At 41.1% G+C, this 24,900-nt stretch overlaps 1 protein-coding gene across 9 annotated transcripts; it reads left to right on the top strand.

Moving 5' to 3' along the window:
- Positions 1-4,050: 4,050 nt before the first annotated feature.
- LOC122547278 (heterogeneous nuclear ribonucleoprotein A3-like) lies at positions 4,051-24,426 on the top strand. Of its 9 annotated transcripts, none has more exons than XR_006310950.1 (12): positions 4,051-4,277; positions 7,139-7,261; positions 9,785-9,931; positions 10,009-10,219; positions 15,190-15,282; positions 15,373-15,492; positions 15,790-15,870; positions 20,765-20,929; positions 21,009-21,131; positions 21,557-21,649; positions 23,743-23,815; positions 23,975-24,426. XR_006310950.1 is itself a non-coding variant. In XM_043685916.1 (11 exons), exons 1-10 carry the CDS (start codon positions 4,089-4,091, stop codon positions 21,631-21,633), a joined length of 1,329 nt encoding a protein of 442 aa, XP_043541851.1. In that variant the 5' UTR covers positions 4,051-4,088; the 3' UTR covers positions 21,634-21,649; positions 23,743-24,426. The 9 variants fall into 9 exon arrangements, 5 of the variants coding, with proteins under 5 accessions (XP_043541851.1, XP_043541850.1, XP_043541853.1 ...); XR_006310947.1 differs by having other exon boundaries at positions 23,963-24,426; XR_006310949.1 differs by having other exon boundaries at positions 23,743-23,867.
- Positions 24,427-24,900: the final 474 nt, after the last annotated feature.

Genomic DNA, 24,900 nt, shown 5'->3' with positions numbered 1-24,900 from the left:
TAGGAAGTTATTGGAATCTATAAATAAGGATAGGGCGGCTGAGCACTGAGAGAAATTTGAGCTGGTTAAAGACAACAAATACTGATGTGTAAAAGCTAATGTAGCTACCTGAATGTTTAAGAAAGTAACTGTAGTAGGAGATAGTAGAATTACCACACTGGTACAAACTGAAATAATAGTTAGAAAGTAAGAAAGGTAGCCATTCAACCCATCAAGTTCATGCCTGTTCTCTAAAGAGAAATTAAATCAATATCAGTCCGCACCTTATCCATATAACTTTCTAAGTTTATATTCTTCAAGATACCATCCATAGAGTCTTACAACATGGAGACAGCCCTTTGGCTTAAACTGGTCATGCCGACCTAAATGCCCATCCACGCAAACTACATCTCCCTGTACTTAGCCCATATCCTTCTAATCCTATCCATGTATTTGACCACGTGCCTTTTAAATGTTGTTAATGTACCCACCTGAACCACTTCTGCTGACATTTATCTCTGGCCCATTTATCTCTCCACTCCATAGGCTCCCAGCCTCATTTCTGATGAAGGGCTCCTGCCCAAAACATTGATTTTCATGCTCCTCGGATGCTGTCTGACCTGCTGTGCTTTTCCAGCACCACTCTAATCTTGAACCACACTTCTGCTGGCATCTCATTCCACCCGTGTATCACCCTCTGTGTAAAAGCGTTGCCCCTCTGATTCCCTTTTATTCTTTCCCCTCTAACCTTAAACTGATACCTTTGATTCCCCAACCCTGGAAAAAAGACTGAGTGCATTCACCCTATCCATGCCTCTCATGATCTTATACATCTGTATAAGGTTCTACCAGTACCCCCAGTTTCCTATGCTCTAAAGAAGGAAGTCCTGGATGTCCAACCTCTCCCTCTAAGTCAGACCATTGAGTCACATCCTTATAAATTTCTTCTGCATTCTTTCCAATTTAATAACATCCTTCCCATAATAAGGTAACCAAAACTGAACACAATACTCCAAATACCGCCTCAGCAACGTCCTATATAACTGCAACATAATTCTCAACTTCTATACTCAATGCCCTGACTGAAGAAGGCCAGTGTGCCAAAAGCCTTCTTCACTGCCCTGTTGACCTGTGACTCCACTTTCAGAGAACTGTGGACCTGAACCCCAAGATCCAATTTTAAAAAATTATTTATTGCCCCAATATGTCCTTCCACCTTCTAAAATCTTTCTATAAATATCTTCATGTCCATCTGTGATGATACACTCTTAAATGGTACCACTTACTCAATGAGCTTAGTTTAATGGAGTGGGATTGTGGATGTATATGGGTGAATTGCTCAGTCCCCAGCACTCGTACAAAAGACAATTTCAAACCAACCCACTTAAGGAAAGCCCACTTCATACAATAAAACGTTGGAGCATCTTCAACAAATCCACAGTGGGACCTTCATCTCTCAATGAGGAGAAATTCCTACCTTCAAGACCTGCCAGCTAATCTAATTTGGCAGCTTCACCATTTAAGCAATGCTAGAATACAGTAGTGGATATTGATGGGTCTGCAAACAGGGCCAAAAACAAAACAAATTATCCCAGACTAAGTCCCAGATGTTTGACAGAAATGAATCAAGGAGCTTAGAAGGAAGGACAATAAGGTTAGTCAACAGATTTTGAAAGCCAGGCCAGGCGTATAAAGATGGGGTACCATCTTGGCGTGCTGGGTGCCCTGGTACATTCAGGGCACCGACCCATTTCCTTCCTGCCTTTTAACCATCTGCATCAAAGAGGAAATCCTTAATGCCAACCCCTGCCTGCACCAAATATTTTATGGTGTGAGTAGAATACAGTTCAGGTTAATTGATTCGATAACAAGATTAATTGTGGAGAGTGTGGTGCTGGAAAAGCACAGCAGATAAGGCAGCATCTGAGGGTAGGAAAATCAATGTTTCAGGCAAAAGCCCTTCATCAGGAATGAAGCTGGGAGCCTAAGGGGTGGAGAGATAAATGGGAGTGGGGTCGGGCTGGGGGGAACGTAGGTGAGAGCGCGATAGGTGGATGGAGGTGGGCGTAATGATGTTAGGTCAGAGGGAAGGGTGGAGCGCGATAGGTGGGAAGGAAGATGGACAGGTAGGACAGTTCATGAGAGCGGTGCCGAGTTGGAAGGTTAGACCTAGGATAAGGTGAGGGGAAATGAGGAAACTGGTGAAATCCACATTGATGCCATGGGGTTTGAGGGTCCTGAGGCTGAAGATGAAGCATTCTTCCTCCAGGTGTTGGGTGGTTAGTAGCACCACACTCTCTACTCTAATCTTCAGCATTTGCAGTCCTCACTTTTGCCAACACGATTAATTGTCCATTCGATTTTAGTGCCCAACCACTTACTGATCTATGTGGACTGGGTTATGAGGATGTGAAAAGTTGCCAGCCTAGCACCCATCATCACATTTCACAAGTACCCATGGAAAACATATCCAGCTAGCATGGGATGCTACATTCCCCCTAATTCTCTTCTGCATAGAACTCCAACGTCTGTATACAGCAGTGACTTCTGAAATCCAAAGTCAATGCTTGGATCAGCACTATCAGAAGGATCTGCTCTGAGGAAGGGTCACTGAACCCAAAACAATAACTCTATTTTCTCTCCACAGACGCTGCCAGACCAGCTGAGCTTTTCCAGCAATTTTTGATTTTGTTTGAAATATTCCAGGTTGCAAATATGAAACTTTATAAGGATTGAATAGATGGATAGAACACCTTGCACAAGAAAATAGTACATTTTAATTGGATTATTGTTCCTGACACAACGTCGTCAAAATGGACTACTTGAGGACAGTGTGACAGCAGTGTTCGCTGAACAAAAGAAACCAAAAGAACTGCATTTGCTGGAAGTCAGAAAGAAAAATAGTAATTACTGGAAAACCTCGGCAAGTCTGGCAGCATCTGTGGAGAGAAATCAGGATTAGGTTTCGGGTCCAGAAGGTTCTGAAAAAGGGTCACTGGACCCAAATAATTATCACTGCTTCTCTCTCCAGATGCTGTTTTGGGTCGACACTATAAAAATATAATCTATTTTATGAAACATTTCTAAAGCAAGAGGGGTTTCAATCAGGACTCTGGCTCACTACCACTGCATAAGATTCTTCAATGGACACTTCACGTCATACTTATTATGTGTTACTTATGAAAGTGTACAATATTGAGTTAGGTTTTAAACTGCCAAATCCTGGAAAATAGGATTAAAATATGTGGACCCCCAGTAACCAGTAGGTACACGATAAGCCTCCTTTCGCGCTATTACAAATAAAAATAATAGTGGAGATTTTTAATTTTCCCGGGGGGAGGGGAAGAAGGTGTTGTGAAATATCAAAGTTCGTTACTGATATGATTTAAGAGTACGAATTATATCTCAGAGACCGCAATTTTAAATATAACGTAATAGAAGCACCCTGTTTATGAAAATAGTCAGAGCTTTCTTCAACAACAAAGAACATTTCCTGAGACCCACTGCGCCGGTCATCAAGTATCTATGGTAATGTCATTTTCCATGATTTTCATTAAATAGAGCGAGAACACACAAACAAAATGGAGGCATTGCCTGTTGCCCACAGCAGACAGAGACCGGGGCTTCACTCCATTATTAAATAACGCCATAAGCCTAACAAAATGGCCGCCCACCTCGTGGCTCAGACGGTAATAACCAGGCTCTAAGCCAAGCCTACAAATACGTTACTGGCCATTCTGTTCCCAACGCCCACCATTTTGTTGCGCGACCTAGTACCAAAACATGAATGTGACCTTGTGCACAAAAGGTAGAGCCGGGAAAGGTGGGTGCTATTTATCTGATTGACAGGCAGTCCTCGAGCGGGGTCAAAGTGAGTGACAGCGAATGGGTTGTAGACGTCCACCTTCGGTGTTGGGGCGGGCAAGGCGTCCGTTACAGCGAAGGGGCAGGACAACAGTCGAATTTCTTTCAAGGGGCGGGGTTAGAAACCTATTGGGAACAGGGGAGAGGGCGAGTGTCAGTCCTCCCCCGGGTGGGGTAATGATTGACAGCGAGCGGGCGGGCGGGGCCACGTAACGTTCCGCTAGGGCGTGGCCATTGATTGGCGAATGGGAGCGCAGTTGGTGAATCACGTGCGTGGGGGCGTGACTAAAGGTCCGTTGAGCTGGTGGGGTGTGGTCAGTGTGCGCGGGAGACGGTCATCTTTCATGAAGACGATGATGGACGGCTCTTCAGTGTCTGACGCCGGGTGGGAGCGGGATTTCCGGCCGACGCGTCGAGGTCGACGTTTCTCGCAGGTGACGTGAGAGGGCGGGGTTTGACCTGTGTACAGTTGGTGGGTGGTAGTGGTTCGGTGAACGATTTGAGAGAAAAACGCTCTGGCTGGTAGGTCGGTGTGAGTGAAATCCGTTGGTAAGGAGGCCGCTGTGAGCATCCGGCTGGGCGGGGCGGGGCGTCGTGTGCCCTATGTGTTACGTAGGTGAATGGGGTGCGGTCAGTTTGTATGACGCGTGAAGAGGCGGAGTCATGTGGATATTCGCAATGAGGGCGTGGAGCTTTGAGTGACGTATGAGGAGGCGTGTACCGTTATGACGCAGAGAAAGGGGTGGGATTTCTGTGCCGCAGCGTCTGCTGGGCTTCGATAAAAGAGTTTTCGTGTGTTTTCGCGCTCTCTCGATCCACGAGCTTCCTTATCTATAATGGAGGTAAGACTGGTGTTTCCTCTCTGCTCTCTCTCAATGGAGCCCTAAAGTTTCACGGTTAAGCAGTTTGTTTATTGTACGTTTGGTTGCCGGTGCTGTGTCTCGCGTTGCCGACGGTGATCGTTAATGGCGGCCCTGAGAGTATGCCCTGGTTTAGTATCTTTGCCAGTTGCTACAGCATGGACTCTGCACCGACTTACTTCAAGATGGCGGCCGCGCTACTGGTTAAATATTCAGCCAGGGTGGGAGTCGGTTGCGTTTGCTTAGAAAAAAACGGTCGAGGTTGCCTCCGGCCGCAGTTAATGCAATCCGGCTCCGACCCCAGTGGCCATACCAGGTACAGCCGATTCTTCTCGTACCTGATTACCATAATATTGTCGTTTCGCTACCCAATTTTCAACATTAAATTTGAAAATGCAGAGGTTGATTTTTCACGTCTGGTGCGGGTGTCGCTGATGAAAATTCTGATAAATGGACTAGGCAGGAAAGTGGTATTGAGATAGCCATGATCATGTCAAATAGCAGAGTGGGCTCGGAGGGCTGAATAACCTAGTTCGCTCCTAATTTCTATGTTCATTGTTATATCTTCCGATTTGGGACAGCGTCCCATATCATGTCCCACTCCCTTTTATTATTTGTAGGGTCTCCTTGAGATTTTTTATTCCTTATCATTTTATTGAGTAATAAATTAAAACTTCATATAAATCCACGTCCATAAAATTTTGCATCTAGCTCTGGCGTCCTATACTTTGTAATAGAGCTCTCGTGTTATCAACTTGAGATGTTGGGGTTCCCTTGTTGCTTTACTTTTGAACACTTATTTTTATTTATTGAATGGGGATATTGGTGTGATATGGTCATCAGAACTGCAATTGGAGTTGCTGCAATTCAGCATTGAGTAAAGGAAAAGTGGACGTAGTTCTTACTCGTTTATTACCTATTTCTTTGTTTTTTAAAAGGCATTTAACTTCAGCTATTCACAGCATTTGACTAACTATATGGTACTAAAAGAAAAAGTTAAATCACACAACACCAGGTTTTATTCCAACAGGTTTATTTGGAAGTAGGTAGCTGTGGAACAGTATCATAAGAGACAGATCTTTAGAGTAAAAGATTTGTGTCATGAAACAACATATCGAACAAACCTAGATTGCTGTTAAGTTTTTCATCTGTTAGAATGGTTTGCAGATTTCAGTTCACTGATATCAAATCACAGAACTTCTTTCCAGTCACATTCTCTAGTTCGGGTCCATGCTAACTATGAACCGAATCTGTCATTGACCTTTTAAAGAATCCTGAATTAGTCCCTGAGTCCCTTTTATTCTTCAGATTTCCAAAGCATTTCTCAATTTAGAAAGAGTTTATGCCTCTTCTCCCTGCCAAAATGCATAACATCGCACTTCCATCTGCCAATTTTTTGCCCTCTCCCCTAGTATGTCACCCGCTTCCTCAATACTACCTGTTCCTTCACCTAGTTTGTGTAATCTGTAAATTTATCCACAATGCCCTAGTTCCTTTGTCCAGGTCATTAATATTGTATATACTGTGAATAGTTGTGTTCCCAACAATGACCCCAGTGGAATTCCACTAGTGCCTTCATTGAAAAGACGCCTTTTTCTCCACTCTTGTTTTCTGCTAGTTATCCAATCTTCTATCCATGCCAGTACCTTGCCCCTTATATCATGGATTTTTATCTTAATTAGCAGCCCCGTAGCAGCACTTTGTCAAAGGCCTTCTGGAAATCCAAATCGATCCAGTCAACCCCACGTGCTCTGGACTGGTCTAAGTCTTGGAAATGTTATAAAGAAAAACAATAGCAACAGTCGAAATCAAAAACTGCCTATCAACTTGTTGGATCTGTTTGAGGCACTGCTGCTACAACACTCTGAATCCCAACACTTGCCCCATCATACTGCACAGCAGAGTACAGCATGTTAGTCAACAAGCTGATGCATCTCATTGCTGAATTGAGTGCAACAATGTGCATCTGATAGGCCTAAGCAAATGCTGTAGGCTAGTATGGAAAAAAAATTGAACGTTATGAATCATATTTCAAAAATGTGTTGGAGAAGCACAAATAGTTCAAAACTTAATTTTGGATCAAAATGATATGAAATATCTCAAGTTGATTTTCAAAAAGACTTTGAGTCTGATCATTTTCAATGAACAACAATTCAAATTTGTCCCAAGAGTGAGGCAGTAGCATATGAAGTTACAGCTTCATATAATTATTTGTCAAATTTGTTTTAGATTATTATCCTGTTATTTTCTTTGTGTTAAACTTCAGTTGATAAAACTGAAGAATCTTGTGTCTGTTGATTTTCAGCAGGTTTTCAATCCTACAGAGAGGAATCATGGCTGAAAATTGACATTTCAGTTGCCTTGTTCATGCTGTGGAGGTTGTGATCAGTAGTTGTTCATTTGCATTTAACACACTATAAAATTTTGTTTTGCAGGGTCAAGAACCTAAAGAACCAGAGCAGTTACGCAAACTTTTCATCGGTGGCTTGAGTTTTGAAACTAATGAAGAGAGTTTAAAAGAGCATTTTGAGCAATGGGGGCAGTTAACAGATTGTGTGGTAAGATTTGAATGTTTTCAACTTGATGTTCTGCAAACTACAAAAATGCTAAGATTTTTAACATGTTCGAAATGTAGCAAGTTTTGTGTGAGGAAACCATTCTTTGAGCATAAATTTATTCCAAAATTTTCCTCCTATGAAAACCTTAAGCAAATTTTTGTCTTGGTTCTTACAAAGTGGATGATTTATAACAGTCAGATGTACAGCATGGAAACAGATCCTTAGGTCCAACACGTCTGTGCCCACCGGATATCCCAACCCAATCTAGTTCCACTTGCCAGCATCCAGTCCATATCCCTCCAAACCCTTCCTATTCGTATATCCATCCAGATGCCTTTTAAATGTACAAACCTCCACCACTTCCTCTGGCAGCTCATTCCATACACGTACCACCCTCAGCATGAAAAAGTTGCCCCTTAGGTGTCTTGTATCTTGCCCCTCTCACCCTAAAACTATCCCCTCCAGCTCTGGACTCCCCCACCGCAGGGAAATTTTATTCACCTCTATAAGGTCACCCCTCAGCCTCTGACGCTCCAGGGAAGACAGTCCCAGCCTATTCAACCTCTCCTTGTAGCTCAAATCCTCCAACCCTGGCAACATCCTTGTAAGTCTTCTGAACCCTTTCAAGTTTCACAACATCCTTCCTATAGGAAGGAGACCCGATTTGTATGCAGTATTCCAAAAGTGGCCTAACAAATGTCCTGTACAGCCACAACATGGCCTCCCAACCCCTGTACCAAAAGCCTACCAAACGCCACCTTCACTATCCTATCTACTTTCAAGGAACTATGAACTTGCTCTCCAAGGTCTCTTTGTTCAGCAACATTCCCAAGGATCTTACCATTAAGTGTATAAGTCCTGCTAAGATTTGCTTTCCCAACCCATTGGCCCATCTGCTCAAGACCCCATTGTAATCTGAGGTAATCTTCTTTACTGTCCACTACACCTCCAATTTTGGTGACATCTGCAAACATACTAACCATACGTCTTCTACTCACATCCAAATCGTTTACATAAATGATAAGTAGTGGGCCCAGCACTGGTCCTTGATGCACTCCGCTGATCAGCTTTCCAGTCTGAAAAACAACCGTCCAACACCACCTTCTGTCTTCTACCTTCGACCGACATGTCCTAGTTTTGTTTTTGGGAAGGTTGGCCACCTTGAGGTTGGACAGTACAGTGGCTCAGTGGCTAGCACCACTGCCTCACAGAGCCAGGGTCTCATGTTTGATTCTGCCCTTGGACAAATGTGTGGAGTTTGCGCATTCTTCTCATGTCTGTGTAGGTTTTCTCTGGGTGTTCCGTTTTCCTCCTACAGGCCAAAAATGTGCAGGATTGGTGGATGGGCCATGTTAAATTGCCCATAGTGTCCAGGGAAAGGTGGATTATCCATGAAAAATGCAGGGTTATGGCAACTGAGTAAGTGGGGTGATATTCGGAGGGTCGGTGTGAACTTGATGGGCTGAATGGTCTTTCCACACTAAGGATTCTGTGATCTATGATTGAAACACTGGAATCCTTGTGGTGGTCCTGGGTGGTAGGTAGGGAATTTAAGGTTTTGTCCACATTGTACAGTATATTAAAGTTAGGGTAGTGCATAGTTTGGATGGACCTCCACAGCAATTACTGGTCTTTTCTTACCCAGAATATGACTTTGCTGAAGTGATATTTGTTAGTTCATACAAATGATACCCACTGGATTAAGACACCTGTTTGATTCAGTGGTTGGAGAACTAGTTGAGGAAGTTGGTATACTTTGATGCAAAGCATCTTCAGTGCAACTGGGTTGCAGACAAAGTGGAGAATGTACGTCTCTTTAACTTTCTAGATGGTGGATAGGGTTTGAGGGTCAGCAACCAAGGCACCATGTTCTTGTTGGTAATTCAGTTTGACCGTCTCCATGTTGATGACAGCCACCCTTCTGATTGCACTTTTACACAAACAGCAGTTGTCTTGGCTATTGCTGGAATTGACAGTCCGTTCTTTTGCTAGGAATGGTCATTGTCTGGTTCTTTCTTTAATGTGAATGTTACCTGCAATTGCCAGCCCAACTCTGGATATTGTCCAGCTCTTCTTATGATGTTGTATGGTTGTCCCATATGTGAAGTAATTGTGAATGGAGGTGAACTGTCAGCTTTCATGGAGGTAGTTGGGATAAGGGCACTTCTGAAAGCTGCTGATGGGAAGTCAGAGTTGTAATATTGGACTGTGACCATCTCAATCATTGTCTTATTGTGTAGTATGACTCCTGCCTCCGAAGGTCTTTTCCAGCATTCAATTTTCACATGGCTCATTGGTGTCAAACTTAACCAACATGAAGACAGGATATGTAAATATTAAGTGCTGCTGCATCTTGTCTAGTGTTTGGTTATTGGTGAGTAGTTTTATGCATAGAAATGGCATCTTTCTGAATTTACGTTGAGTTAAATTAAAATGGTTTTCAATCACATACAAAGAAATGGGTCATTAAAGACCATATGTCTGTTGCAGCTTTGCTCTAAATTGTTTTGTTTTTGTTTTTAGGTTATGAGAGAGCCACAAACAAAACGTTCAAGAGGATTTGGGTTTGTGACTTACTCTTCTGTGTTGGAGGTGGATGCTGCAATGTCTGCACGGCCACACAAAGTTGATGGTCGTGTTGTAGAACCAAAAAGAGCAGTGTCAAGAGAGGCAAGTTGTAACTTGTGAAAATACATATGATGCTCAATAATGATGGATGGCACTTACTTGTTTTTTTTTGTTTGCAGGATTCTACAAAACCTGGTGCCCATTTGACAGTGAAAAAAATATTTGTTGGGGGTATCAAAGAAGATACTGAGGAATATCATCTGAGAGATTATTTTGAGAAGTATGGCAAGATTGAAAATATTGAAGTTATGACCGATCGTGGAAGTGGGAAAAAACGAGGGTTTGCCTTTGTCACATTTGATGATCATGACTCTGTTGACAAAATTGTTGGTGAGTGGCTTAGTCATTGTACTGGATATCCTAAGCTAACCAGAAGGTCAGGTATAGGAAGGATAGATCGAGTGAATCCTTTGGGTCTCAAGGCAGTAGGAGTATACTTGAGAGAACTCAGCAGGGCAAAAAAGGACATGAGATAGCTTTGGTAAATAATTAAGAGAATCTAAAGGGTTATTACGAACACATGAAGGACAAAAGGGTAACTAGGGAGAGAATAGGGCCCCTCGAAGATCAGCAAGGCACCTTTTGTGTGGAGCAGCCAGAGATGGGTGAGATACTAAACAAGTATTTTGCATCCGTGCTTAATGTGGAAAAGGACACGGAAGATGCAGAATGTAGGGAAATAGATGGTGACATCTTGAAAAATGTCCAAATTACAGAGGAGGAAGTGCTGGATGTCTCAACGCATAAAGGTGGATAAATCCCCAGGACATGATCAGAACTCTGTGATAAGGTAGGGAATTGATTGTTGGGCCTCTTACTGAGATATTTGTATCATCGATAGTTGCAGTTGAGGTGCTGGAAGACTGGAGATGGGCTAATGTGGTGCCACTGTTTAAGAAGGGTGGTAAGGACAAGGCAGGGAACTATAGACCAGTGAGCCTGACGTCTGTGGTGGGCACATTGTTGGAGGGAATCCTGAGGGATAGGGTGTACATGTATTTGGAAAGGCAAGGACTGATTAGGGATGGTCAACATGGCTTTGTCCGTGGGAAATCATGTCTCAAACTTGATTTGAGTTTTTTTTTTGAAGTAACAGAGGATTGATGAGGGCAGAATGGTGGACATTATCCATATGAACTTCAGTAAGGTGTTCAACACGGTTCCCCATGGGAGACTGGTTAGGAAGGTTAGATCTCATGGGATATAGAGAGAATTAGCCATTTGGATACAGAACTGGCTCAAACGTGGTGGTAGAGTGTTGTTTTTCAGACTAGACTTGTGACACAAGGATCGGTGCTGGGTCCACTACTTTTCATCATTTATATAAATGGTTTGGATGTGAGCATAAGAGGTATAGTTAGTAAGTTTGCAGATGACACCAAAATTGGAGGTGTAATGGACAGCAGAGAAGGTTATTTCTGATTACAACAGGATCTTGATCAGATGGGCCAAAGGCCTGAGGAGTGCACATGGAGTTTATTTTAGATAAATGAGTTGTTGCATTTTGGGAAAGCAAATCTTCGCAGAACTTATACACTTAATGGTAAGGTCCTAGGGAGTGTTGCTGAACAAAGAGACCTTCGAGTGCAGGTTCATAGCTCCTTGAAAGTGGAGTTGCAGGTAGATAAGATAGTGAAGGCGGCATTTAGTATGCTTTCCTTTATGCTGAGTACAGGGGTTGGGAGGTCTGTTGCGGCTGTACAGGACATTGGTTAGGCCACTGTTGGAATACTGCGTGCAATTCTGGTCTCCTTCCTATCAGAAAGATGTTGTGAAACTTGAAAGGGTTCAGAAACGACTTACAAGGATATTGCCAGGGTTGGAGGATTTGAGCTATAGGGAGAGGTTGAATAGGCTAGGGCTGTTTTCCCTGGAGCGTCGTAGGCTGAGGGGTGATCTTAGAGGTTTATAAAATCATGAGGGGCATGGATAGGATAAATAGACAAAGTCTCTTCCCTGGGGTGGGGCAGTTCAGAACTAGAAGGTGTAGGTTTAGGGTGAGAGGGGAAAGATATGAGACCTACGGGGCACCCTAAGGGTGGAGGCTGGTACAATTGCAACATTTAAAAGGTAGCTGGATGGGTATGAGTATGAGGGTTTTGGAGGGATATGGGCCGGGTGCTGGCAGGTGGGACTAGATTGGTTTGGGATATGTGGTCTGCATGGACGAGTTGGACCAAAGAGTCTGTTTCCATGCTGTACATCTCAATGACTCTAAGATAAAATAAACCCAGAGTGATTTGGTATCCCAAACTTCTGTCATTGGGTTCAGTTGCATGGTCTTTCATTGTCCACAGAACACATTTAACAGTGCAACATTACATCTGCAGTGTTTGAACATACAAAGAGTGTGCTGACAGTGGTCCTGAAAATGCTTTGCTTGTAATGCTGATGTGTACGCTAGAATCTGTACAGTGTGGAAACAAGGCATTCGGTCCAATAAGTCCACACCAACCCTTAAAGTATCTCAGCCAGAAACATTCCCTTACCCTATAACTTTACATTTCCCTTTACCAACGCATCCCTGATCACGTTGGGCAATTTACCAAGGCTAATTTACCTAACCTGCACACCTTTGGACTGTGGAGAAAACCCATGCAGACACAGGGTGAATGTGCAAACTCACAGAAACGGTTGTCCGAGGCTGGAATCGAACCCAAGTCCTAGGGATTGTGAGGCAGCAGTGTTAACCAATGAGCCACCGTGCTATCCTGTACTTTGCGGTAGACCTGCTTGAGTTTGAGGTCTAAGGGCAGTTAACAATACAACCTTTGCGCACACTCAAATACAATATGAATGTAATTCCGGCACTGCTCCAGTAAGATCTTGGAATTTACATCTTTAAATAGTACCCCGTTTCATTATTGTTTGAATGCAAGCTACACTTGGATCACTTGTTCAGTGGGATGGGTGGACTACTTGGTGCATCCCTGAGCCATCAGTGTTATGCCATGTTCTTCTGTGAAACAAGTTTAAGGAATGAAGGCTTCAGCAATTGTATTTGAAGGAACAGCAAACTTTTTAAAGCATCTGTACAGAGACATTATTATGCACCTTTTGGAACAGATAATACTTGAATGTGGGCCTCTTGGCCCAGAAGTCTGGACATGAGGGCTGTGCCAAAGAGACCCTCCACCAAAAATTCTTTATTAATATACATTATGTAGTCATCCTGTTCATAGATATTATTAGACATCTTTGGGACAGGTGGGACTTGAACCCAGACCTTGTGGCTCAAACGCAGAGACCTAACACATTACCTCAAAAACGTCTCAAAAGATTCTCTTTTGCTAGTGTCACGTTATCAAATACAATTATTTTCAACTGAGTGGAATTTTACTTGTTTATTAGAAAACAAAACCTCTCCCTGTTCAGACATGTTATGAAGCAAGTTACTTGAGGGGGGGGGTTGGTAAGCTCAGTTGTCAGGGCAGCTGGCTTGCAATGTAAAGTGATATCAATAATGTGGATTCAACTCCCACATCACCTGAGGTTATCAAGAAAGATTGTCCTCCCTCTCATTGCGTAAAATGGGATGACCATCAGGTCTCACTGACTTTCTCGCGAAAGCAGCCCTATGGTCTGGTCTGATTTTACCTGGCTCAGAGCTATAAAGGATGACTACATAAAGGACATAGTTTATCTTTTAGACAGTACCACTGTGCTGTGAGAGCCTTGTACTCTGAAATGATATTTTCCAGTCTACTGTTGAGCGATGTTATAACACACTTGAACAAATGGGGTTTGAAATTGAGCCTCAAGAAGATTCTTACTCTGACCTGGTGTTAACTAGTCTCGACTGCTTCCTTTAGGAAGACCAACTTGCTGAAGGGGATTTTTGATCCAGTCTTGATTTGATTTATTATTCTTGCATGTACCTAAGTACAGTTAAAAGTTTTGTTTTGCATGCAGCCCAGGCAGATCATACCATACAAAGTGCATGAGGGCAATAGAACAGAACAAGGAATGCAGCATTACAGCTACAATGAACACGCACAAAAAGCGAGATCAACATTTTAAGTTTAAAATTTGAAAGTGGGAAAGAAGCTGTTTCTGAATCTGTTGGAATGGTTGTTTGAGGTTTTGTATCTTCTGTCCGATGGAAGAGATTATAACTGGGGTGGGAGGGGTCTTTGATTTTGTTGGCTACTTTCCTGAGGCAGTGGGAAGTATGGATGAAGTCAGTGGATGGAAGGTTGGCTTGTATAATCGACTGAGCTGTCTTCACAACTCCCTGTAGTTTCTTACGGCCCTGGGCCGAGCATTTGCCATACCAAGCTCTGATGTATATGGATAGAATGCTGTCTGTGATGTATCATAAAAATTAGTAAGTCTTTATGGACATGCTGAATTTCCTTAGCCTCCTGAGGACGTAGTGGTGTGGCTGTGGATGTTTGACCACATTAATGTGGGTGGACCAGGACAGATTAGTGATTATCACGACAAGTTCCATGGAGATCTCAACTATCTCCATCTCGGCACCATATGATGTCGATAGGGGCGTGACTTGCACCTTCCTGAAGTCAATGACCAGTCCTTTCGTTTTGCTGATGTTGAGGGAGAGCAGATGTAAAAATTACACAATGCCACCAAGCACACCACTTGTTCCTGTATTGTATCTCATCATTGTTTGATGTCCAGCCTACAATGGTGGTGTCGTCAGTGAACCTGTCAATGGAGTTAGGATGAAATTTGGCACCACAGTCATGAAAGTATAGGAAGTATAGCAAAGGGGTGAGTACCTGGTTTTGAGGGGTCAATGTGGAGAATTATCATGGATGAGGCACTGTCTATTCTCGCTGATTGTGGTCTCTGGCTCAAAGTGCAGGATCCAGTTGCAGAAGGTGAAGCAGAGACCTAGGTCTCAATGGTTGGAAACTAGTTTGTTTGAAATTATAATGTAGAGGTCTTTAAGGGGCTTAGATTGAAACTGTTCTGTGCATCTTCATACACATGAACTTTGTGATTCAATAGGTACAACACAACAAATGTAAAATTTAATAGTGATAATGGTTCTTTGTGAAGTTCAAGATTTTAAATTTTCCATTTCCTTTTACTATTTCAAATTCAAGTTTTGGTTCAAACTCTGAAAAATCCAATTCTATAGAAGTTTTCAGAAGATAATTAGCTACAGTAAGAAACTTGGATGATTCTTTGAAGATTTGGCATAGAGACACTGGATTGACTGAACTACTTTTGTGCTGAAAATTTCTGTCATGATTTCTTGAACCAGGTAGTATCACTTTAAGAGTTGCAATGGCATTTTAGAAAACTAATGAAACTGATCATCTTTCTTCTAGTTCAAAAATATCACACTGTGAACGGACACAACTGTGAAGTGAGAAAAGCGCTTTCACGACAGGAGATGCAGGGGATTGGATCAGGCCAAAGAGGTAATTGGAGAGGATGCCATGATTGGAATAAGGCAAAGAAAATTTATTATTCAATTATTCATGTTCTCTTTCTCCTTCTCATTTCCTAAGGACGTGGTAGTTCTGGAGGTGGCAATAACCCTGGTCATTTCATGGGCCGTGGTGGTGGTAATTTTGGAGGTGGAAATGGGGGAGGCAATTTTAACCGTGGAGGAAATTTCAGTGGAAGAGGTATGCCAACTTAGACTTTTCAACATTCTGTAGAGAAAACTCTAAATTTATCATCCACTATTTGTATTCAAAACTACTTTAAAATGAACCTTCATTGAATAATTCAGGGTTATCAAAATAGCTTAACGTAGGGGTGATTCCTTGATCTGGTATGAATCGCCTGTTTATTTTAATCTATTTGTGTGCAATTTTGACTACCAAATGTATAATTTGGGTAACTGGTCCAAGGTGAAGATGAAATTACTAAGTCTATTATCTTCAGCTTTTTTTCTTTCCTTTATTCCACCATCTCTGTAGGAATGGGAAATTTTGGAGGTGGTCGTGATGATTATGGAGGGAGTGGTGGTGGTGGTGGCGGCTATAATGGGTTTGGTGATGGTAAGTAGTGGTTTGAGAGATAATTTGACTTCACAGCTTTGATACTACTTATTAGCTAGTGTAAGGTGTCTCTTTTAATGGTTATTAACTGACAAATTGAGTTTGTGTTTTGAAAGATCCTTGGCATTTTTTTAACCCTAAATGAAATCAGAATGTTGAGACCATAAGACACAGAACATTACAGCGCAATACAGGCTCTTCGGCCCTTGATGTTGCGCCAACCTGTCATACCAGTCTGAAGCCCATCTAGCCTACACTATTCCATGTATGTCCATATGCTTGTCCAGAGATGACTTAAATGCACTTAAAGTTGGCGAATCTACTACCGTTGTAAGCAAAGCATTCCATACTCTTACTTCTCTGAGTCAAGAGGGAAATTGAGAAACAAACTTGTAAGGAGATCTCCGCTATCTGTAAGAATAATAGGGTAGTTATGGTTGGGGATTTTAACTTTCCAGACATGAACTGGGACTGCCATAGTGTTAAAGGTTTAGATGCAGAGGAATTTGTTAAGTATGTACAAGACATTTTTCTGATTCAGTATGTGGATATACTTACTAGAGAAGGTGCAAAACTTGACCTACTCTTGGGAAATAAGGCAGGGCAGGTGACTGAGGTGTCAGTGTGGGAGCACTTTGAGGCCAGCGACCATAATTCTCTACGTTTTAAAATCGTGATGGAAAAGGATTCCCCAGATCTAAAAGTAGAAGTTCTAATTTGGAGAAAGGCCAATGTTGACGGTATTATGAAGAACGTTCGAAAGCTGATTGGACGCAGATGTTCGCAGGTAAAGGGACAGCTGGAAAATGGAAAGCCTTCAGAAATGAGATAACAAGAATCCAGAGAAAGTATATTCTTATCAGGGTGAAAGGGAAGGCTGGTAGGTATAGGGAATGCTGGATGACTAAAGAAATTGAGGGTTTGGTTAAGAAAAAGAAGGAAGCATATGTCAGGTAGAGACAGAATAGATCGAGTGAATCCTTAGAGTATAAAGGCAGTAAGAGTATGTTTAAGAGAGAAATCAGGAGGGCAAAAAGGGGACATGAGATAGCGTTGGCAAATAGAATTAAGGAGCATCCAAAGGGTTTTTACAAATATATTAAGGACAAAAGGGTAACGAGGGAGAGAATCTGCCCCCTCAAAGATCAGCAAGGCGGCCTTCGTGTGGAGCCACAGAAAATGCAAAATAAATATTTTGCATCAGTATTTACCTTAGAAAAGGATATGGAAGATATAGATTGTCGGGAAATAGATGGTGACATCTTGCAAAATGTCCAGATTACAGAGGAGGAAGTGCTGCATGTCTTGAAATAGTTAAAGGTGGATAAGTCCCCAGGACCTGATCAGGTGTACCTGAGAACTCTGTGGGAAGCTAGAGAAGTGATTGCTGGGCCTCTTGCTGAGATATTTGTATCATCGATAGTCACAGGTGAGGTGCTGGAAGACTGGAGGTTGGCAAACGTGGTGCCACTGTTTAAGAAGGGCAGTAAAGATAAGCCAGGGAACTTTAGACTGGTAAGCCTGACCTCAATGGTGGGCAAGTTGTTGGAGGGAATCCTGAGGGACAGGATGTACATGTATTTGGAAAGGCAAGGACTGATTAGGGATAGCCAACATGGCTTTGTGTGGGAAATCATGTCTCTCAAACTTAATTGAGTGTTTTGAAGAAGTAACAAAGAAGATTGAGGGCAGAGCAGTAGATGTGATCTATATGGACTTCAGTAAGGCGTTCGACAGGCTCCCCATGGGAGACTGACTGATTAGCAAGGTTAGATCTCGTGGACTAAAGGGAGAACTAGCCATTTGGATACAGAACTGGCTCAAAGGTAGAAGACAGAAGGTGCTGGTGTAGTGTTTTTTGGACTGGAGGCCTGTGACCCATAAGGATCGGTGCTGAGTCCTCTGCTTTGTCATTTACACAAATGATTTGGATGCGAGCATAAGAGGTACAGTTAGTAAATTTACAGATGGCACCAAAATTGGAGATGTAGTCGACAGCGAAGAGGGTTACCTCAGATTACAACAGGATCTGGGCCAATGGGCTTTGAAGTGGCAGATGGAGATTAATTCAGATAAATGTGAGGTGCTGCATTTTGGGAAAGCAAATCTTAGCAGGACTTATACACTTAATGGTAAGGTCCTAGGGAGTGTTGCTGAACGAAGAGACCTCGGAGTGCAGGTTCATAGCTCATTGAAAGTGGAGTTACCGGTAGATAGGATAGTGATGGCGGCATTTGGTATGCTTTCCTTTATTGGTCCAACTATTGAGTACAGGAGTTGGGCGGTCATGTTGTGGCTGTACAAGTAAAGCTAAAACACTATGCCTTCTTAACAACCCTGTAAACCTGGGTGGCAACTTTCAAGGATCTGTGTACCTGGACACCGAGATCTCTCTGCTCATCTACACTACCAAGAATCTTACAATTAGCCCAGTACTTTGCATTCTGGCTATTCCGACCAAAGTGAATCACCCCTCACTTGTCTGCATTAAACTCCATTTGCCACCTCTCAGCCCAGCTCTGCAGCTTAACTATGTCTCTCGTAATCTACAACATCCTTTGTCACTATCCACAGCTCCACGACCTTCGTGTCATCTGCAAATTTACTAACCCACCCTTCTATGCCCTCATCCAGGTAGTTTTATAAAAATGACGAACAGCAGTGGACCCAACACCGACCCTTGCGGTACACCACTGGTAACTGGCCTCCAGGATTAACATTTTCCATCAACCACCACCCTTTGTCTTCTTTCAGCAAGCCAATTACTGATCCAGATTGCTATATCTCCCACAATCCTATTCCTCCTTATTTTGTACAATAGCCTACTGTGGGAAATCTTATCGAACGCCTTGCTGAAATCCATATACACCACATCAACTGGTTTATTCTCATCTACCTGTTTGGCTACCTTCTCAAAGAACTCAATAAGGTTTGTGAGGCACGACCTACTCTTCACAAAACCGTGCTGACTATCCCTAAACCAATTATTCTTTTCTAGATTATTATAAATCCTATCTCTTTATAACCTTTTCCACCACTTTGCTAGCAACTGAAGTAAGTCTCACTGGTCTATAATTACCAGCGTTGTCTCTACTCTGCTTCTTGAACAGGGGAACCTCATTTGCTATCCTCCAGTCTTCTGGCACTATTCCTGTAGACAATGACGATTTAAAGATCAATGCCAAAGGCTCTGCAATCTCCTCCTTGTCTTCCCAGAGGATTCTAGGATGAATCCCATCTGGCCTAGGGGACTTGCCTATTTTCAAACTCTCCAGGATTTCTAATACCTCTTCCTTGTGAACCTCAATCCCACCTAGTCTAGTAGCCTGTATCTCCGTATTCTCCTCGACAACATTGTCATTTTCTAGAGTGAATACTGTCAAAAAATGTTCATTTAGTGCTTCCCCTATCTCCTCTGACTCCACACACAACTTCCCACTACTATAATTGATTGGCCCTAATCTTACACTCATCATTCTTTTATTCCTTAAATACCTATCGAAAGCCTGAGGGTTTGCCCTGATCCTATCGGCCAACAACTTCTCATGTCTCCTCCTGGCTCTTCTGAGCTCCCTCTTTTAGGTCTTTCATGGCTACCTTTGTAACCCTCAAGCGCCCTAACTGAGCCTTCACATCTCATCCTAACATAAGCCGCCGCCTTCCTCTTGACCAGAGATTACCCTTCTTTCATAGGCACGGAAAATTGGCCAGTCAGTCTATTGTGTCTGCTCCACCACTTGATCATGTTTTGATCAGTTTCTCAACCCTATTCTCCCTGTAACTTTGACCCCCATGACAATACAGAAACTATCTATTTCTATTTTAAATATGCTCAATGATCTTAAGGTGTCTTTAAAACTAATTAATATTGATGTTAATCACTGCACTCACCAATGTCTATTGCATTTTATTGCTATTTAGTTTTGTTTTTCACTAGCGTGGAATTAGTCTTGGGTTGGGGGTGAAAATGTGCAAATGCTGCTAAAAATCATGTTATTGTTGGGCTTATGTTCTTGAAAAACCTTACAGCTGCTTAACATACTTTATAATGGGTGTCTTTGGTTAGGTTCCAACAATCCAAAATTTGAATACCGGCAGTATTCTTAATACATATGAAGGCTTTCTATTGGAAACATCTTTCATATTAATATACATTTTGTCACACTTTATTATAAAGCTTTCCTGTAGCAGTGACAATTGCTATCAACTCAGATGCAAACACTCCATTAAGTAACAGTGCATGTGTACTGTCTACATCCAGAGGGTACCTTTCATATCTTGGTTTGCCTTACATTCACTTAAGAGCTTTTCCTTCTCCATTACTAGTTTTTTTGATTGCAGTTAAGCATATTTGCGAATGGAGTGACTTTGCTATCATTTAAGTTATGAGACCTACATGAACCTGAAATCTTTAAAAATAAATAAGCAAAATAAAATGCTTGAATTTCACTTGTCTGTAATTGAAAATTGCTGTAATTTCGTGATTTTATTTTCCAGCAGTATTAATCTGTGTGAAGAAAATGTAACTTTTTTTGTTTGACATGCTTTACATTGATGTAGCATTAAGTCTCAAATTAGCTTCTACCACCCTGCCAAAATTTCCTGGAAGTCGAACATTATAGGTTCGAGGTCAACAATTCAGAAGTATTAGTGTACTAAATCCTACGATATAGAAAAACTAACATCATGGTTTTAGTCAGGATGGACTGAGCACCAAAATGTGTGAGGGGAAAATTGGCAAAATTGTAATGATAGTTGCTTGGAACAAGGTAGTCATGTCCTGGGCAGGGTTCTTCAGACCAACATTTGGGTGAAAGTATGGCTTAGGAGATCTGGGTATAGAAATATATCAATTCTTGGGTTTTTAATACAAATACCTACTAATGTTCTTCAGGTGGCAATTTTGGAGGTGGCCAAGGTTACTGTGGTAGAGGAGGAGGAGGAGGATATGGCGGTGGTGGCCCAGGTTTTGGCAACCAAGGTGGTGGTGGAGGTGGAGGAGGATATGGTGGTGGTGGTGGCGGCTACGACAACTATAATGAAGGTGGAAACTTTGGAGGTAAGCTTTTAACTACTGACAATTAATAAATAAGATGTACATGTGCAGTGAGTTAACTGTGACTTTTTTTTACTTCTAGGGCATTTTGGTGGTGGCGGTGGCAGTGGGAACTACAATGATTTTGGAAACTATCCTAACCAATCTTCAAACTATGGACCCATGAAGAATAGCAATTATGGTCGAAACTCTTGTCCTTATGGTGGTGAGCATTTCTACTGTTTGTAGGAAGCGCCTCAAATAGAAATCCATAGCATTTACGTTACACCCAGTCTGTCAGCAGATTGTAGCCTATACTAAGATAAAGTTGGTGTTGCAGTTAAGTAACCTGGGAGTTTGTTGAAGGTTAATGGTTGGGTTCATTTAGAAACATCTAGTTTTTTTTTAGCCTTTTGTGGCATTGTATATTCTAGTGTGGTATGAAATCCCTTCCACCTAATCTGCAAGTGAACACTTTTAAAAACCATTTTCCTTCTTTGGATCACTAGTGAATAAATTATTCCCTACGTCTGTTTTGGGGAAAAATCTGCGTGTATCTGTTGATTGAAAATCTTTTCCAAAAAATACCATTTTTAATTCATGCAAATGAAAATTTAATTAGTCACCATAAAGGCTTTTGTTTTGTTTTAGGTGGTTATGGATCTGGTGGTGGTGGTGGTGGTGGTGGAAGCGGTGGAGGTAGTGGTGGTTATGGTAGAAGATACTGAGCACGTTTGCTGAAAGGTAAGCTCCAACACCAATTGCATGAAAATGTAGTAACTACAATTTACAATACTATAAATAACTCTTGTCCTGTATCATTCAACAGGCAACAGTTCTTAGCAGGAGAGGATGAGCCAGGAGTTGTCAGGAAAGCTGCAGGTTACTTTGAGACAGAATATCGACCAAGTTCATATTAAAGGCTGCCCACAGGAAGAGCGATGGTCCAATAGTCAGAAAAGTCACTGCAGCATTAACATAAGATCACTTCTTGTTCAGGACTGTTTCCGGTAGTGAGATTGCAAAAAGTGCAGTTGTTTGTTGCAATGTAGTTGCTGTTAGATGTACATTCCTGAGATTTTTTTAATACTATGTTCTAGTAATGTCTTTATTTTCCTCATTACCATAGCTGTTGAGCCATGTAATTTGTGGTGGTAGCATTGGGAATAAAAAGGATGAGAACTTTTTAACTAATGATCTGTGTAGTAAGTTTTTCTCCTTCTTAATCCAGAAAGATATTCTACTTTTTAGGCTTCTCAACGTGCTGGACCTTTTATGGGAAGTCCAAAAGCTAAACTGACATGTTAGGTCTGCCAAACTCAAGTTTTAAGGAAGAATTACTTAAGAGGATAAGACACACCAGAATAGATCTTCACATTTTAAATTCTGTTCAGGTGCTCCCGATTAGTTACTGATGTTTAAATACAGCATGTTATTTTTAAATTAGGTTAGTAAATTGTATTAAATATGCAGTATTTCCTCCTCAAGTCAAACCTGTGAGGAAATTACACATCCAGTAAATTTGCAAACATTTCTGAATTGAGATTCAGTTGTCCAATTTTCGGTTTGAAGTTTTCCTTCTCTCTTCTAACTGAGTTTGGAATCAAGAGCCATGTGTATACATCTTCAGTGATTGTAAGTCTTTATGATCTATATTTCAAAAATTTCTCAGAAATATGGATTGGTGTGTGTTCTTTGGATAGAAGTCACCATAAATTGAAAACTTACATGATTTTGTCGGAAATGGCTGAATTGGCTCCTGTTATGCTGTCACCAGAATTACACATTTACTCTTGTAATGGAATGACAACTTTCATGATTATCTTTTCATTCAAACTTGATGTTTCATAGCACAACTGTCATAAGTTGCTTACAAAATCTTTTGCTTATTTTTGAGTGTAAATTGTTGAAGTATTTCCATATTTAGTTACAGGAAGTGTTTTGGAGCCCCTCAAACCAGATTATTGATTCCTTTCTGCAATTTTATATGGCAGTTGTGATTGTGTACAATAACACAAGGTATTAGTATTACATTTTTATATAGTAATCAACATTTGAAGAATACAATTGACCTAGCTAGTTTGTTTTTATGTCAGATTGTCTGGTGACACTGATAAGCTGCAATTTCCACTGTACAAAATGATTGTGCTTTGTTATTCATTTTATTTTAAACTGTAACTACTTCAAAGATAGCCACTATCTAAAAAGCTGTCAGTAGCTGAAACCTCTCAAAGCTGGTGCGCACATATACCTCGTCTTCTAACAACTAATAGAATTGCATGCATTTCAGTAATATGTAAGATTAAATCTGCAAATCACTCTTTAGAGTTCGATATACTTGGTATATAGATCACCTCTGTAAGTTACAGATATATTATAAGAGGACAATGAAAAGACTATGAATGTCTGCAGTGGAGCTACATTAGAACAGTGAATCTTGGAGATCCACTAAGACAGGACTTCTGCAGAATTTGGACAAGTCAGCATAACTAAAGAATGGCAAGGCAGGTGCAAGAGCCACATCAAGAGGAAGGAAGAACAGGAAATGCTGTGCTATTAGGAAACTTCGTTATCTAAGGCTAGCTTTGCCTTGAATGACAGCTGAAGTATGGAAGAGAGTCTAGCAAGAGCCTACAACCTATGGAACCAACTCAGCCATAGCTACTAGAAGGGTCATCAGGGCAGACTAAGCACTTTAATAATACTAGCAGTCAAACCTGAAAGAAAAGTGCTGAGTTTAGGTAAGGTTTGACTTTTATCATCCTTTCATTTAACAAGAGGAGAAAATCATTCTCTTGGATCAAATCAAGAGAATAACTAATCTGCTTAATTTACAGATTGAATAAGAAGTCGTCTTCCATTTTTACTGTGGCAAGTTGCATACTACGTTAATGCTCAATTTCTGGAATGGTAAGATTGAGAAAGATGTATGCATCATAACTTGAAATTTTTTCCCATAATTGTAAGTTCAAGGTATCAGTTTTGTTCAATTATGCAGAATAATGATAGTGTTAATGCATCATTTATAACAAAATGGTGATTTTCCATTGGCTGTAGTTCTCATTTCAGACAGGCTCCTAAGAGAGCCATGACATGGTAATCCTGTTCTACTTCCACTCAACATGTGAAACCATGGCATTTGAGGTTGACTGTCACACCATAAATAAGGAGTGGGAGCAAAGACAAGATCTTCTGTTAGCAGTAACTGTCTGCTAAGGGTTCAGTTCATTGTTTTTTATTCCCTGAATTTTAACTTTTTTATTGCTACAGTGATTTTGTTTTGTTGAGAGTTTATTAAAGATTTTTATGTAACTGGCCTTTGTTTATCCCACTGCAAAGTATTCAGGCTTTCACGATGTAGTGTTAAACTTCAATTCCAGAATTATTTAATGAATTTGTTCATGTGTATGAACTAAAATGTTACTAAATTCAGCTGTGCACTTATTTAAGATAGTCTAGGAAGTAATTAAAACATCTTCTTTGATTTTAGTTATAAAATTCATTAAATAATTGCTTTCTTAGATTTTTGTCTCGACTAACTATATTTGCATACCTTTTTCTAGCTTTGAAAGATTACAGCCTTTTTTGGTCTAGTATAACAATTGTAAACTAATTACTTTTTCGTATTGCTGCAACAGAATGACTAAACATTTAAAGCAAAAGGGGACACTTTTGGAAATGAAAAAAATTTATTAAACTCAGCCTGAATATGTAGACAATTATTTTGTACAATATTCCTCCATGAAACATTTGTTTTAGTTGTTTGCAGGCAATGGCATTGTGGTAATGCTATTGGATTATTAATCCAAAGTTAATTAGTTCAGTCTCACTGTGGCAACTGGAAGAATTTAATTTCAATTAGTTAAAGTATGGAATAAAACATAGTGGAAACTACTGGATAGGGATTTAAATTACCTAGTTAACTATCCTCCTTACAGGGAGGAAATCTGCTCTTGTCCAGTCTGACCTGAATGAATCTTCCAACTTGTTGATTG

The sequence above is a fragment of the Chiloscyllium plagiosum genome, unplaced genomic scaffold (genome assembly GCF_004010195.1).
Source record: "Chiloscyllium plagiosum isolate BGI_BamShark_2017 unplaced genomic scaffold, ASM401019v2 scaf_7007, whole genome shotgun sequence".
Classification (NCBI taxonomy): Eukaryota; Metazoa; Chordata; class Chondrichthyes; order Orectolobiformes; family Hemiscylliidae; genus Chiloscyllium; species Chiloscyllium plagiosum.
The sequence above is the reverse complement of the archived record's forward strand: the minus strand, read 5'-3'. Positions and strand labels throughout refer to the sequence as shown.

Bases quoted from the DNA above. Each gene is read 5' to 3' on its own strand.
- LOC122547278 (XM_043685916.1), top strand. From the start codon at position 4,089: ATGGGAGCGCAGTTGGTGAATCACGTGCGTGGGGGCGTGACTAAAGGT. The intron at 9,932-10,008 runs GCAAGTTGTAAC...TTTTGTTTGCAG, and splicing joins AAAGAGCAGTGTCAAGAGAG to GATTCTACAAAACCTGGTGC. The intron at 15,283-15,372 runs GTAATTGGAGAG...TCATTTCCTAAG, and splicing joins GATTGGATCAGGCCAAAGAG to GACGTGGTAGTTCTGGAGGT.